Below are 15773 nucleotides of genomic sequence, written 5' to 3'. Positions count from 1 at the left end.
CGGCGAGGCGCGCGCCGCCCGCGGCCGCCGCAGCCCTGCGTGAGCCGCCACACGTAGCCCAGACACGCTTTAAATAGGTCCGAGCCGAGCGCACAGCCCCAGACGTGGGCCCGAGCGCCGGCGACCGCAGGGGCGCGCGCAGCGGGTCAGCCGGCGGCCAATAGCCGGGGTGCGGCCCGCCCCGTCGCCTCCCCCTCGGGGAGCCTATAAACCGCCCGCGGCGCCGGGGGTGCCAGCCCCGCTGAGCCTCCGCGACGGCCGACTCCGCCGCGGGCCCGCAGCACGCACTTGGTCGCCCGCCCCCCGCAGTCGCCGGCCGGGGCGGCCCGGGCCCCCGCGCTCTCGCGAGAAGTGGGCCGTGCGGGGCGGTGGGGAGCGGAGTCCGCGCGGGCCCTCGGGGGCCGAAGATGGGGTGGTGCGCGGCGAGGCCGCGGCTGCTGCTGCTGGCGCTCGTCCTCCTGCCCCGGCGTCCCTGCCTGGGGGCAGACTCGGAGAAGGCCCCCGGCATCCCCACAGGTGAGCCGTCCCGCGAGGCTCGGCCGGGTGGGCGGTTCATTCATCCGCCGCCCGGCGCGCGGGACTCGCCAGGTGAGTCGGGGCGGGCCGGTCCCCCCCGCCCCCGGGCCGCAGAGGTGAGGAGGTGGGAGCCCGTCCTCCTCCGGCCGCCGAGGTGGCGGGGGGCTTGACGCTCCCCGGGGCCCCCGAGGGGCGTGGGCGGACTGTCCCTCCGCCCTGCAGCGCCCAGGTCGTCCCCGGAACCGCGCTCGGGCGCTGTGTCCCCCGGGGAGCGTGGGAGCGCCGCCCTGCCGGCTCCGGGAGTTCTCGGGGACCTGAGAGCGCACCAGATTCGCTTCTGCACAAGTGGGGGTTTCCTTTTGGCCTTGCAGGTTCCCGGGCACCCACATTTTCCCCGCAACTTTTTCTCCTTCTTTCCTGGAGTTGGCATGACTTATCCGTGTTGGACGAGGCAGTCCTTCCCTTGTGACCTAAACACGGGGCTCAGTGTACTTTCTGATTGATGGTGACACATTCCTTCCAGCGCCCCAGGAAGCAGCCGGTAACACCTATGCCTTGCCAAAAACAACGCTCAGAACCTTGGTTGTTTTCCGTAAGGCTCCCGGGTCCCTCCAGGCGGCAGCCTTGCTGCTTCGGGCTTTGGAGGGGAAGCCGTGGACGCGCAGCTTCTCCCCCGAGCCAGCCTCTTCCTAAGCCTGGTGCCGTGTCTTGTTTTCAGAAGGAACTACAGCAAATAGTCTAGTCAAGTTCATGTAAAACAAAACTTTTTACATTCAGCCAGATTAAAGAGAGCCTCACCACATGTTTCTTTAAACATACTTTGCTGCCGTTTGCTGCACATGAGACATCCTTGGAGTTTTCCGCTTTTGTGCGCTAACTCTGCTCAACTCTCTGAAATTAGATCTTAGATTTAAATGTCCTCTTGCTATACTTTTTTTTTCCTAATTAGGAGCATTTAGGCACTTTTTCTTTTTCTGCTTGAACTTTCCTTAAGCACAAGGATGGAAATTTCTATTTCATGTTTCCATTCACTAGTTGACATTTGGTGTAGAGCTTAGCTAATCCATGTAGCAATAGTTTTGTCCTCATCTTTAAGTGTTTCAGAAAACTGCAGTGGACTAAGATGCCCATCTTTCTACATTCCTGCCAAACAGTACTTGCTTTGTTAGCTTGAGAAACTTGAGCGTTCAGGTGGATTTCTGTCAGTTACATGATGCTTTTCTTTCTCTCAGATATATGATGGCTTTAAAATGGGTTTCTGAACCCTGTGTGGTTCCTTTAAATTTTCATAACTTTAGAATTTTCTTTTAGCGTAACACTAAAAACACTAGTGTAACACTAGAAATTAGACAAGTAAATTGCCTTTGGCAAACTTGGAAATGGAGATTTTTAAAAAAAATTTCCCCAGAAAAATGACTTTCTTTGTTGAAGCATCCAAGAAGACTTACTGGGAAATTAAATAACCTCCAAGGGCTTTGCTACTTTAGAGGGACCTCTTCAGCCTTTATATATTTTATTTCACTTTGTTACCAACACCCTTTACTTTTCATAGAAGGCGTCTCTTTGTAGCTGACTTTAAGTTTATAGTCAAAATCATCTTCCTTTCCTACTCTTGCTTTTAAATTTTATGAAGATAGTAAAATTTTAATGTATTGTAACGTCAGAGAAAGGGAACTTCAGATACAAACGTTTTCATCAGTAAATGACCACTTAAAACCCATTGCTGAAACCTGAGGACTGGTTGCTTTTGGGGGGTGGGTATGGGGATTTTAGTTATCGCCTAAATGCAGGAAAATATTAGTTAGTAATAGGTGGAGCTAGCAGTAGCTAGTTGGTTATGAACTTTTGCATAGGTAGATGTGGTAAACTAATAAATATACACGGTGCACTGCTTGATAACATGGCTAGAATCATGGACTCTGTTCCATTTTGTCCCTAAAATATTACAACTGAAAATTACTAAATTGAAAAGTTTTTATTTATCTATGTAAATATCAAGCAAACTTTAGAATTCTAAGTTGTCTGGTTTAATAGGAAGTCTTTAGGAAGAATGCTTATCATCTCTAACCCCTGATATTTGTCACCATGTCCCAGGTTGCCATGAAGAAATAGATTAGACCAGGGTTTCTTGGCCCTATTGACATTTTGAGCTAGATAATTTTTTGTTGTGGGGCTGTCCTGTGCACTGTAGGATGTTTACCAGCATCCTTGGCCTCTCCCCACTAGCTGCTAGGAGAACCTCCTCTAGGTGCAGGAATGAAAAATGTCTCATATTGAAAAATGGCCAAATGTCTCCTGAGGGGCACAGTTGCCCAGGATTGAAAACCACTGGATTGGACAAATCTGTGTGTAGTTGAGGCAATGTGGCATTATACTGTTACTGGAATGATAATAGGGACTCTTTTTGAAAGCAAATATTTATAGTGATTTTCCATTTTTCCGCTGTAGTAGAGAATGTGCCATTTGAATCACACTAATCAATTTTTGGAGTATAGTTTTTCCTAGCTTTGATGCTGTGTGTTGACCAGAGTTGAGAACCTTGCTTTTATATTTACTGAGTGTTCTGCTGTGTTCATTCTTTTTTTGGTTGTTCCTTTGTTATTAGCATGGAAAGAATCTAAGCAAGATTTTGATTAAAAACAATCATTTTCTCCTAGAATCATTTATGGGAATTTTATCTTAAAATTTTATCCCCATGGGAGCTTTTGAGCCCAAAACTCTCCTGATAAGTGTCAGTAAATCCACTTCATACTCTGCTCTACCTTTCCTGCACTTTTCTGCCTTCTAGACGAGAGAAGGAGCAGAATGGATGTATTCCTGCCAAACATTTACAACCAGGCCTCCAGACCTGCATCAAAATCTTTTTGGTTTTCTAGGGTACCTTGACTATTCTATGATCTAAATTGGAAAGAAACCAAGTTTGGGGCAAAAATGGAGGAAATGGTTTCAGGTGTTTCTGTCAAGACCAGTATTTTTCAACCATGTTCATTTATAAACTCTTTAATTTACGCTGGCACATTCGAGGAGGAAAGGAAAGGTTTGTCCGTATCTGCTGATGTAAACCGGTAATTTGCGGGGTGGAGAGGGAAAGACCAAGGTCCTAGAGAAAGCTCTGGAAGGAAGAGAGAGAGGCTTGTCTTCTGTGTACTTTGTGTCCTGGACTCCAGCCGCTCAGAACGACTTGTCATCCTTAAATAGACTGTGCCTTTTATTTCAGGATATAAAAACAGCCATACAAACAACTCTACAGAATGTGAGGGCAGGAAATGAAAATTAAATTGAGATAGCCTTTTCTATCCATCACACTGACTAAAGCATTTTAAATATAAACTGTGATCATACCAGCTGTTATGAGGATGGGAAGCACTCAAACTGTTGATGGAGGCGTGACATCGTTGGAGAACAGTTTAGTAATGTCTAGTGGAATTGTGAATCCGCATGTCCTACAATCCTAGATGTATACATGTACTGTACACGCTCAGATTTCTATTTCTGCCTGTTCTCCTGAAATTCTGTTCGTTGTTTAAATCTGGCTCCTGGGAAACTCTTACTTTTGCTATGTTTCTTTGGCTCCCTGTCTGACTTCTTAATGTAGCTGGTTTATATGAGACGTAACCTGCTTTGTGTGATAAATGTTGATATTTAATAAACTGTGAATTCTTTGAAGTCAAGGATTGAGTCTTAATTCATTTTGGGGTTCTTCACAGTACCCTCCCTGTTCTTTTAACACAAAGAAGTTTATGTCGGTTGAGTTTCTGGCTCACTTGGAGAATTATGAACAGCGGCACGCAGTCAGTGAGATTACTAGCTGCTCTTTTTCACAGGATGTTCACGCATTTCACTGAGCTTCCCTTCTCTACCTGGGACCTGTGTGCTGCCACAATCTAGCAACTTAGTGATGAAGCATCAGGCAAGGTCTTGTTTCTGAGTTGTGGTGGCGACTCTGCTCCACAGGTAATATATTCTGCCCTACCTGCCATACCCAGTATAAAGCTGCCCCTTCACAATTACTTTCAGGTGGTCGGGTACCACAATCCTTTCCTTTTAATAGATGGTGAAATGGAGATGTGGAATGGTTCTGTAACTTGCAGAAGATCACATAGCTGGAAAGCAACAAAAGAGGGGCTTGTGCCCTTTCTTCAGGCTGTCCTCCGTGTCTCTTGATCTCTTCGTTGTTTTGTTGGACTTTTGGGACCTATGAAGAAGAAATAGAGACTGGGCATCAGAGCCCTGAAGAAGCAAATGGAATGCTTTGCTAAAATAGACGGCACCTAGTTTGTAGGTTTATGTAAATAGAGGGCAAAGGGATAGCCACAAGCTAAAGGAAAACTGGGCCCTTGCCTGAGGTGACAGACTATGACCCACATGCCAAATCCAATGGACCAAAAACAGCTACCTATTTTTGTTTGGCTAGTGAGCTAATGATGGTTTTTACATTTTTAGGTGATTGAAAAATATCAAAATACAAATAATATATCACGACAAGTGAAAGTCCTATGAAATGCAGTATTCAGGGTCCGTAAAGTCTGTGGGCTCACAGTCACATCCGTTCATTTACATGTTGTCCGTGGCTGCCTTGGTGCCACGAGTCAGAGTGGAGTAGTTGCCACAGAGACTCTATGGCCTGCAAAGTCTGAAATACTTACTCTCTGGCCCTGTGCAGAAGAACTTTGCCGACTCTCGCCTTAGGGGATGACATTCCCACTTGAGCTGTGTCTCCTGCAGATCTGTGCTGTCTTGGAAAGAGCTGGATTCTGGACAGTAGCTGCTGGCTCTGGGCATTTGAGAGGTCTGTTTTTCATTTTAGACTTTGCCGGTGATTCCTATGGTGTTCTCAATTCTAGCATAGAGCTTCCCCGTTATATCTTTTTAAACGGTGTGCTCGATGCTAACTAGCATGTGCTGTGGTGTAAATAGTGTACTCCTGATCAAAAATGAATAAGACGCCCTGATGGCTGGTTGGAAAGGAAATGCATTTTTCTTCTTCAGAGCTTGTGTGTGTTTTAGAAATTTGGTCTGGAAACTTGGTTATGAATTTGTGGCTTAATTCCTGGGAGGAAATAATTAGCACATTTATCAATGAGTATTTTATTTTTCAACCATTGCTATAAATTAGGCTAAGCCGAGAAATTGGTGGCTTTTAAAGTGACAGATCTTTTTCATTTACGTTTTACTGGTTTGCATTTACTGTGGTGTGCTTGCTTCGCTAAGCTAAACGTAAACAACAGAACTAATTTTCAGAGCTATTGAGATTTTACTTAGCCGAGAAATAGTTATCCAGAGTAGTAGAATTATTAACAGTATGTTATGATTTGTTGTCCTTATGTTACTTACTAGGGTAAGGCCTCAGTGTGGCAAGCTGTGTTTGGTGCTGCTGCTTCTGAAGTTGGTGTGGCAGTACAGAACTGTTAGCACCCGGTTAACTGTGTCACAAGAATGCCCCTTCAAAAGATACTGCTTATACTTTAAAATACAGTAACTTCAATAGGTTTTAATGTTTCCCACTCAGGATAACTTTACTTTAAAACAAAATTCAAAGAGTGGAGGTATGTTATTTTTATACCCAGAGAAAGGATTTCCATTACATATTTTCTTTTGTGTGTTAAAAGAGGGAACTCAACTTCTGTTAATAATTTTAATTTAGTTTTTGAATATAAATCTCTTTGTTAAAAAACAAACTGATTCAGTTTAGTGCATTTACATACTTAGTTACTAAATTGATTCATAAGTATTTTTCAGAGCTTAATTGTATTAGCATACTGTAGCAGTTTTGGAAAATCATTTTTTATTCCTATTGAAATGTGGCTATATCTCCCCTTCTTAAATTAATTTCTTAAAGGAGATGTGATTAGGTCAGACAATGCTTAATTTCTTAGTGTGGAAATATGCTTTATTTACTATTTTTACTCTGCTACGAGAAATTTGGCTTAAAATTTAGTCCGTATAAGCTTAGAAATTAAATTTTTTCCAATTATGGAGAAAACTTTAAGCAAATAGCGAGTAGGGAGTCTTTGCTTTTGTTTCAAGAACAATCCACACTGAAATCTTTTCTCTTATGGTTCTTTTTAACTTTTACTCTTCCCACAGGAAGTTTCCGTTTCCAGGCAAGTTTCTGAGTGTTGGGGACACTCCTCAGTCAGTATCAAGACACAGTGACGGGATCTACTATGTCTGAGCATCCTCTCCCTTTGGGCTGAGGGCTCGTATTTCCTAGAACTACTGTTATTTATAATCAAAATCTTCACTAGAAATGAAAAAGAAATCACCTACATTTAAATTTCAATACAATTCAAAGAACATGCTTATCATAATAAATATACACTATAAAGCTTTTAATGCACGTAACACTTTTGGAGGACATACAGCTAAAATGAGGGGCTAAATGGTCAGGAAAGTGTTTCTAACAAACGTGGTTGAGTTTCTAAGATGAGCCAGGGTTAAAAGGAAATCTCATTTGTTATATTGATTGTTATATTGCTTTCGTTATTTGGGACGCATAAGACATCCTAGTGTTTATTACATTAACTGATCATCTGCTCATTTTCTTTAGAGTTATATTCTCAAATTTTTAAAGGAATGCTATTTAGTTTCTAATTCCTTTTAATCTGCTTTAAATTTTCTTCCAAAGAGAAAGAGGGAGATGGTTTTCCTATGATTTAAATGCTGTGGTTCTGCTCCTCTGTGCTGTGGACGCCATACAGTCAAGATTCCTAGGGCACCCAGGAACTTTCAAGCACACGCAGTGTTTATCACTCTCACCTGCCACCCCTCTCCCCTAAGTCAGCCCCGGATGCTCAAGGGCACTAAGGAGATGTTGAGTATGCGTCATGCCACACAGCCTCACCCTCTGCAGTGCAGCGGCAAGTGGAAGAGTACGTGGAATCCTGGCATCTTGGGTTCCTGATTTGGGGGCTTTGTTCCTGAAAAGCCTCAGAGGCTATACATCTTAATTCCGGTGACTACAGAGCCCCATCACAGCCAATGTCCTATTAGCAGGGCTCTGTCATTGAGTAGTTTGTTGTTTAGCTGGTTTGCAGCTGCAGCTTTTATGGGGCCTTAGGACGCTAATTACTTATAGGTGCTACACACAAGGCTAAGAAGGGAGCTAGTTACTTCTAGATTTTTAAAATGCATTCATTCTCAAAGCTTTTCTTCCTGGTTCTAGCAGCATACTAAACACCAGTAGTGATTTCAGCATCTCAAAAAATAATTCAAAAAATATAAAATTTACATTATTTCTTAAAAAAAAAGAAACTGGCTAAGGGTTTGCAGGCAGACTAAAATGACCTCCCTAATTCAGTCACCTGGGGCAGTCATACAGCGCTGTTATGCAGAGGGCAAACTGGCCTTTGATGGGATTTTCCAGGCATGCCTGAGGCAGCTCTGAGGCCCCTTGTCTGCAAGGTGCCCCCTCTTCTGCTACAGCCCTGCTGGGTCTTTCCTGGCCTCCAGCTGGCACCACAACTGTGACCAGAGAGGCTTGCTCGTCCAGAGCCTCTGAAATTCCTGTCGGCCACGTCTAGAGAAGGACAATTCTCCTTTTCTTCTTAGTTTAGTTTAAACAGGGTTGGAATTTTTTAAACAGTGACTTTACTAGGTAACCAAGGGCAAAACAAAACCAAACCCAAACTGGAAAATCACCAAAGCAAAGAAGTGAACAGAGTTACAAAGTAGAGACTCAGAGTTCTTATTCTACTCTGACTCTAGTTAGAGACCCCCACACCTGGCACATCCTCAGGGGTTCATAGGTTCTGTGTCCTTGCTCAGCTTTTCTTCCTCACTCTTTGATCTCGTTCCTCACTTCTTACCATTTTCTTTTACACAGACGGCTCTTTCTTCTCCAGGGTTGTAGTCTATGAAATCCATGGGTAGATACATGTTAACAGGTTGTGAAAAAATTAAAAACATACATATTTTGGTCTCTGCTCCCGGTTTCTGCTAATGTTTGGTCTTTGCCCCATTCCTGACACAGAGCTCCTAAAACCCTTGGAATTTCCTAGGAGCGTCTTTTGTTCTGAGATGGCTCTTGCTGGGCTCCTGGATGGGGCCGGTCACTACAACAGCCAAGCCATGATTAGAAGCTTGGAGCTTTCAGCCCCGCCCCCATCTTCTGGAAAGGGAGAGGGTTAGAAGATATTTTAATAATCGATCTTGCCTTCGTGATGCAGAAATCCCTGAAGTTTGGGGTTTGGGGAGCTTCTGTGTTGGTGAACACATCTCCATGCCAGGGGATTAGTGCCCCCAATTCCATGGAGACAGAAGCTCCTGTGCTCAGGATCCTTCCAGACTTCGCTCTGTATATCTTTTCATCTGGAGTTCATGTGTATCCTTTAAAATATCCTTTGTAGTAAATCAGCAATAGTAAGTGAACTTTTCCCTGGATTCTGTGAGCTGCTCAAGCGAATTATCAAAGCTCAGGAAGGGTCTTGGGAACCTCTGATTTGTAGCCAGTAAGACAGAAGTTGTGGGTAACCTGACGTCTGCAGCAGGGCAGTCATGTAGGACCCAGCCTTAAGCTGCGGGGTCCGTGCTGATTCTGGTTGAGTTGAATCGAATTGCAGGACACCCAGCAGGTGTGGGAGAATTGGTCGGTGTGGGGAAAACCCACACATCTGGTGCCAGAAGTATTGTGTGTGAGTAGCAGAGGAGAAATACGATAGTGTTTTCCCTAGACATAGGTGGACTAGATATTTTCATAGTTTCTTAGGGACATAGCAGGATAAGCCGAGCCATGAGACAATCTCTTTTCTCCCGTGGGTGAAAGTTTCCATGCATTTTTGCCTATAACTCTTTTGGTACTGCTTTAATTCTTTGAGTAGTAATTTACATTTGCTTGTCTGACTCTACAAACTTTAATAAATATACATTTATTTAATTAACTAAACTTTCAAAATTCTCCCAGAGCACAGTTTTTCTAGATGTTACCAACAGTATTGTAACTTCTTAGACACAAATGTAGGCTAAGAATAATTCCTATTGTATAGTAATACTCTGCAGTGTGACAAATTACTAGTTCAAAATTTAATTCGGCTGCTATTTGTTGAAGGCTAGTCTGTGTTCTGAGTTGCCTTATGTAACTCAGGGGGAAAACAGAGGAAAAACTGTGGAGGAAAAATAGAAAAATGAAACACAACAAACAAAAAATACACCAGGCTCAGTTCCTGTTCCACATTGAAATTCTAAGATCCTTTCAGGAAAAATGATGCATATGTAACATGAACAAATCAAAGAGGCACTTATGGGGAGGCAGCCTGGCCCCGGGGAGGAGCGTGGACATCGGGCATCTGCAAACCTCGATCTGAGTTCCAACGCTCCGCTCACCAGCCTTGCCTCCCGGACTGCCTTTGTAATTTATGATCTTTCTAGCTCTGTTACTTGATGTTTCCTGAATTCTAAGTGTTAGGATGTGTGGTTGAGATAAAAGTGCTGTGGGAGTCAGAAAAGGGGCTTCAAAGAAACTTACTATTAAATGTATCTGTTAGGCCAAAGGAAGCGGAGATATAAATGTTTTGTATTTTAATATTTTAGTTATTCCATCAGGAGCTGGACTTAGGCCTTGATATTGCTTTTTTCCTAATTAAATTTTGATGTAGAGGTAAGAAAGTAAAGCCAAGAATAACTGGAATTAAATTTACATTTAAAAGTATTGCAAGTGTTTTATAAGAGAGGAGAAAACAGTCTGCTGTTTATCTGGAGCTATTTTCCATCTTCTGAGAAGAATCACATACTCTTTGGTAAATTTAAATATTATAAGCTGTTTTTAAAGATACCTTTATATTCCTGTGTTTCAGTCCTGACTGTTTAAGTCTTATTGGTTAATGAAAATGATGCTGGTGGCTCTTTAGAAGTTAAAGAATTTTTTAAATGAAATGTGCTGTTTAAAAATTGGAGGCTCTCCTCTCAATTGTTCCTGAAACAGTTGTCAAAGCACCTAGATCTACTTTTTAGATTCATTAAGTATCTTTCACGTGTGATTGCATTTAGTAAACTAGAAACATGGTAAGTAAAAAGAAAGCTTATGGGAGGAAAGTATTTGGGTCCGTGTGTGTGTGTGTGTACACGTATGTGTTTGCCAGCCACAGAGGTTACTGTTAAGCCTTAAGAATGGAGTAGAAAGTCAGGATGCCTTTTGACCTGGACTTGCTTTGATGTACTGTTCGATCACTGTCGCAGCAGTGTTTATTCTCCATGTCTTTGCACCTCTAGAACAGAACACATCTAGTGATTGGTATAGTCGTCGACTCAATCCTTGGAGGAGATGGTGGCACCGAATGCTTTTTCTCTTCTTCTGGTGATTTGTCCCACTGTTTGTAGCAGGATTTTGTGTTCATTAAAGGAAGCAGTTCAAATAAAACAGTTGGACGGGGAAGAGGGTGCCTTAATTGTGAACACATACAGTTGTTACTTTTTCAAGTGTAAGATTACCAAATATCACAGAACCATTTAGTCTGGATGTTGTTTTTGGATATTATCTGTGATTTATTGAGTAAGCAAGTAAACATTAGCAGATGTTTCTCCTGCAGTTAGGTAAGGTTGAAGAAAAATCTTTTATTAAAATGAGAAACTACTTCATATAAAGAAGTTGATACGTTTATGTCCCTCAATGGTAAGCATAGAGTTTTTTCATAGGGTATATAATCCCAAACAGCCGAATTCCCTCTTCTCCATAGCAAGTCGTTGAACGGCTCAGTTACCCCGGGACCAGCAGCACGTCGGTTGGTTATGGTTTATGGCTGAGGGGATAGGGAAGATTTTTCGGGTTGAAGTAAAAGATAAACTAAGAAGCTTACTTTAAAACTTAAGAAATGACTGCAACTGATAGTTATATCTCCTTTTCTTTTTTTTTTTGTCTGAGGAAGATTTGCCCTGAGCTAACATCCTTTGCCAATATTCCTCTTTTTTGCTTGAGGAAGATTTGCCCTGAGCTGTCATCTGTGCCAGTCTTCCTCTGTTTTGAATGTGGTTTGCTGCCACAGCATGGCCACAGATGAGCTGTGTAGATCCATGCCCAGGAACTGAACCTGGGCCGCCGAAGTGGAGTGTGCCAACGTTAATCACTAGGCCATGGGGCTGGCCCCTATATCCCCTTTTCTATGACTGGATTTAAATTCTTTGTAGGTGCAAGGTATGAGTTTTTCTTAATAAGTGTCAGCATAGTCCACACTTTAATTAGTTTATAGCACATTTGAATTTTAGAAAATCCTTTTGAAAATGAGTCCTATTCAGAAGAGGTGATGGGAGGTAGAGGTTAAGTGGAGAAGAGGAGGTCACAGTGCTTGCAAACATGTTAGAAAACTGTAAAATATGTGATTTGAATGGGTTCAAACAATTAATTCAGGTAAACCTGAGCAAGAAGTCACTGCCCCAAATGTTAGCAAAGGGGAATTTTGCTTATGCAAAATTGGACATGTCCTAGGCAGAAATATGATTTGAATATTTTCATATTAGGGATTTATTTATCTGGATTTGCTAATCGGTGGTGTAGCATTTTATATTAACCGTAATAAATTCCATGTCCCAGCCATTCTTGCTGTGCCATGACTCCTAGCCTGCAGTCTCGTGCGCTTGGACCCTGGTGGGACGTGCACACCGAGCCAGTGTGCAGTACTGGATTTGCTCTTCATTTGGTTGCAGGGAATTAGCTGGTTGCCTTGGTGATCAGCAGAGGTTCAAAAACACAGACACTGTGCCTCTTTGATGCCAACCATGGATGCATTCCATGGTGGAAGAGGGCACTTCACATCTCTTGGTAGTTCTGATAAATTGAGATACAAGTCTGTTGTGCTTCGAATTGTCTGGAAAGCTGTATTGGTCCCACTTTCATCCTGAATATATTACTAAGAATCTGAGGAAGATGCTGTATTACTCCTCAAACATTAGGGCAACTGCCGAGGCAGTACAGAAGAGGATGTCTGCTTCCTAGGTATAGTCAGAGAGGGTTCACCATACAGGAAGTGGGCTAGACACCTCTAACTGAGAATTAAAGGTGTGTGTGAGCTTGCCCGGCTTACTGGGATGCATGATTAGGCCAGATTCTCATAAACTGCTTGCATGCTAACTATGAAAGATGCCCTATGGGAGACAGTGTAGGGTAATGCTTAAGGGGATGGAGTTTTCGAATCACACAGCCTGAATTTAGTTCCTCTCTCTACCACTTATTTGCTGATTATTGTTGGGATAAGTTACTTAACCTCTCTGAATCATAGTTTCTTTATAATGATAATTGCCTCCTAGGGCTGATTTGAGGATTAAAGTTGATAATGCCAGTAAAAGCCTTTTTAGCATAGAGTCTGCAAATAGAAATTGCTCAATAAGTGTTACTAACGAATGTTATTATTTTAAACAGTTTAATTCTAATTAGCATTATTCTAAAGTGGAATCTTGAATGTATGGAATTAATTCTTGTGTTCTGATTGATAGTGGGGAGAAAAGTGTAGGCTGTCAATGAATTCTTGAAAATAAGTTTTACCAAGTGAAGATACAAAGACAGGTTTTTCTAAGGGAACTCAAAGGAAATAAATAGTAAATTTAGTAGTGCAGTCTCTGTGGTGATGTTTTTTGATCACTTACTAAAATTCAAAACTTTGAAGTCACTTTTCCTCATTCCTCTGATTTATTCTTGATATTCAGATATGTTGAGTCAGCCATTATTTTCTCTCTGTGTGTTTTGTTTCATCTATAATGGAAAGCGTATATATATTATGTATATATATCTATATATCATTAAATATATCAAACGGATAAGACCTTTTTCTAACATAATCTTAATACTGTCATCACACTCAGTAGTAGTTCCTTCCTGGCATCCAGGACTTATTCAAGTTCACTCTTGCCCTCTTTTCTCAAAACTGTCTTTTTTATATCTGGTTTGTTTGATCACGATCCATTAATTTCTCCTCTTAGACACCCCTCCAGGGTATCAGCACCTTAATCTAGGCTACAGATCGCTAAAAGTCTGGCATTTCTCTCTCTTAGGAGAGAAGAAGGAAAACCTAGCAACCCTGGATTTGCCTTGCCGCGTGGCAGCCACAGCTGGCTGGCACCGAGGATGCTCTCCTTGTAGGTGGGGCTTGTGCGCTCCTGTGCGCTGTAGCTCCCGCAGGACCTCTTCACTAATGTGTGTTTGCACCTCCTGGTCTGGGCACGCATCACAGAATGAAATAGTTATATCGCTTCTTAAATTACTACTCTGGCCTCATCTTTCCATACTAATCTTTCTTGAGTCCAGTGGCTCTTAACCAGGGGTAATTTTGTCCCCCAGGGGATATTTGGTAATGCCTGGAGACATTTTTTTGATTGTCATGAGTCGTAGATGCTACTGGCATCCTGTTTTAGAGGCCAAGGATGCTGCTAAAACATCCTACAATGCCCAGCAACCACGCCCCCCACTGACACACACAAGAAAGGATTATTTAGCCCCAGATGTCAGCAGAGCTACATTTGAGAAACTCTGCTCTAGTCTGATGGCGCATTTCTAATTTTACTGCCCTGTTCAGAAACCTCCAGTTCCTTCTCTGTTTCCAAACGTATTTACCATTATTTCCCAACTTTCGCTCTCTGTTCATACTGGGCTCCTCACTGTTCAGCCAAGATACCAGGCTTTTACCTTTTTCGTCCTATCTGTTTTTCCAGTTCCCTCCCACTGTCAAAATCCTGCTTATCATTTTTAAGGCCTCCATTTTGCCCATTCATGAAGCTGTTTTTGATGATACTTTGTCACAATATTGTCCCCAAATCATTTTATTAGCACTGGAACCTTTCTTAAAGATGATCTGTTTGAACACTTTCCCTCACCACAGTCCCTGCTTCTCCCATCCGAGAAACTGAATCTCGAGGTGCTGAGTGACATATCCAAGGCGTCTGCTCGCGCTCTGTTCTCCCTTCCTTGCTGGCCTCCTGCGATATTATTCGCTAGTGTTTAATCTGCTACTTAATTAGATATTTAGTATGTTATCCTCAGTCTTTTCATGTGAATTAACTTCCTATTCTCAGCTGGCTTTTAACCCACAAGAGGACAGAGACAGCGTCTCTTATTGTGGGTACCAAATCTGTGAGTTGCTGTGCTCGGCACTCCAAGCCTCTGGGACTTTCTTTGCCTGTAGGCCTTGCAGAAGGGTAGTCAGGTAACCCAGGGCTCACCGCACTCACGACAGATGGGAGGACTGGGCACCTGTGTCTGTTAGGGCTCCATTCAGGAGGGAGAAGCCATTTCAGATATCTGGCACAGAAGAGGATTTAACAAAGGTTGTTATGGGCTGACACAATTATTGGAAAGGCTGGGAGAGCCAGCCTTAGGCTGAGCCCCCAGCACTGACTCCTAGAACAGCAGAGAGAGCTGACCAAACCAGGAGGTCACTACCCTAGTCCCAGAGCAGGGAATCAGGAGGCTTCCCACAGAACTACGGAGTTACCAAAATGCTGCTGTAAATAAAATTCAGGGATCAGGAAGCTGTCTCCATTGACTGCTGACATGAAGCTGGTGCCTAGACTCCAGAAAGCAGAATTCAGCTGCTGCCTCTGCAGCCTGTCTGTGTGTCTGTCTCCCTCTCTCCCTCCCTTCCCTTTCTTTCTCTCCGTCCCCTTTCCCTCCCCTCCCCTCCTATCCCCTCCCCCTGCCTGCCCCCCACACACAGTGGAAGACTGGAACACTGGTGTAGGGTAACCCACGTCTTCCGGATCATGCTTACCAATAGAAATGGCCAAAAGTAATGAGAAGACCATCTGTCTCCCAGATCTCATAGGAATGCATCTGGAACAAGGGACATAATTTTTACCTAGAAGTTTAGCTCCAAGGGGTTTGTATTTATTTTTTCCTTGACTTTCTTCAGTAATTGTTCTTCTCAAAGCTTGACAAGTCATTCAATAATTTCAGAATTTTATGACGAGTCTTTGGGGCAGTAGGGACTCACCCGTGGGCTCAGCATTACGTGAAGCACATGCTCTGCTTACTGACGTGGAACTCTGTTATAAAGTTCCAAGATTGTGGATGCTTTCTCAAGTTTCAAGAAGAACAATTGCTAAAGAAATTCATGGGAAAAATGAAATAAAACTATAAAATAGAGGCAACTAAGTAATAGGAATTTATCCTCTCATCCTCCTCTTTTTTAGGCCAATGGGTCATAACTTCTGTGACGGACAGTGTAGTGCAGCTATCTCATTGCAATTTTATAGTGTTTGACTTTCGATGATGTATTTTTTTATTTTCCAGTGCTTTCATCTTATACAACACTCTATTAATGTTCAGTAAATACTTAGCT

The 15773-nt window shown here is 42.9% G+C and overlaps 1 protein-coding gene across 4 annotated transcripts in view; it reads left to right on the top strand.

The window, feature by feature from the left end:
• The first annotated feature begins 233 nt into the window (after positions 1 to 233).
• The window catches only part of PLOD2 (procollagen-lysine,2-oxoglutarate 5-dioxygenase 2), an 88694-nt gene continuing 73154 nt past the window's right edge, over positions 234 to 15773 (top strand). The window contains exon 1 of one of the 4 annotated variants that reach the window (XM_014829910.3): positions 234 to 516. In XM_014829910.3, the coding sequence (XP_014685396.1) occupies positions 408 to 516 (109 nt within the window). In that variant the 5' untranslated portion in view covers positions 234 to 407. Of the gene's footprint in view, positions 589 to 15773 lie in introns of all 4 variants that reach the window. The other 3 variants (XM_014829909.3, XM_044754331.2, XM_044754332.2) reach the window with 3 other exon arrangements.

The sequence above is a fragment of the Equus asinus genome, chromosome 21 (assembly GCF_041296235.1).
Source record: "Equus asinus isolate D_3611 breed Donkey chromosome 21, EquAss-T2T_v2, whole genome shotgun sequence".
In the NCBI taxonomy this organism is placed as follows: domain Eukaryota; kingdom Metazoa; phylum Chordata; class Mammalia; order Perissodactyla; family Equidae; genus Equus; species Equus asinus.
Note: the sequence above shows the minus strand (reverse complement) of the source record. Positions and strands in the feature narration are given on the sequence as shown.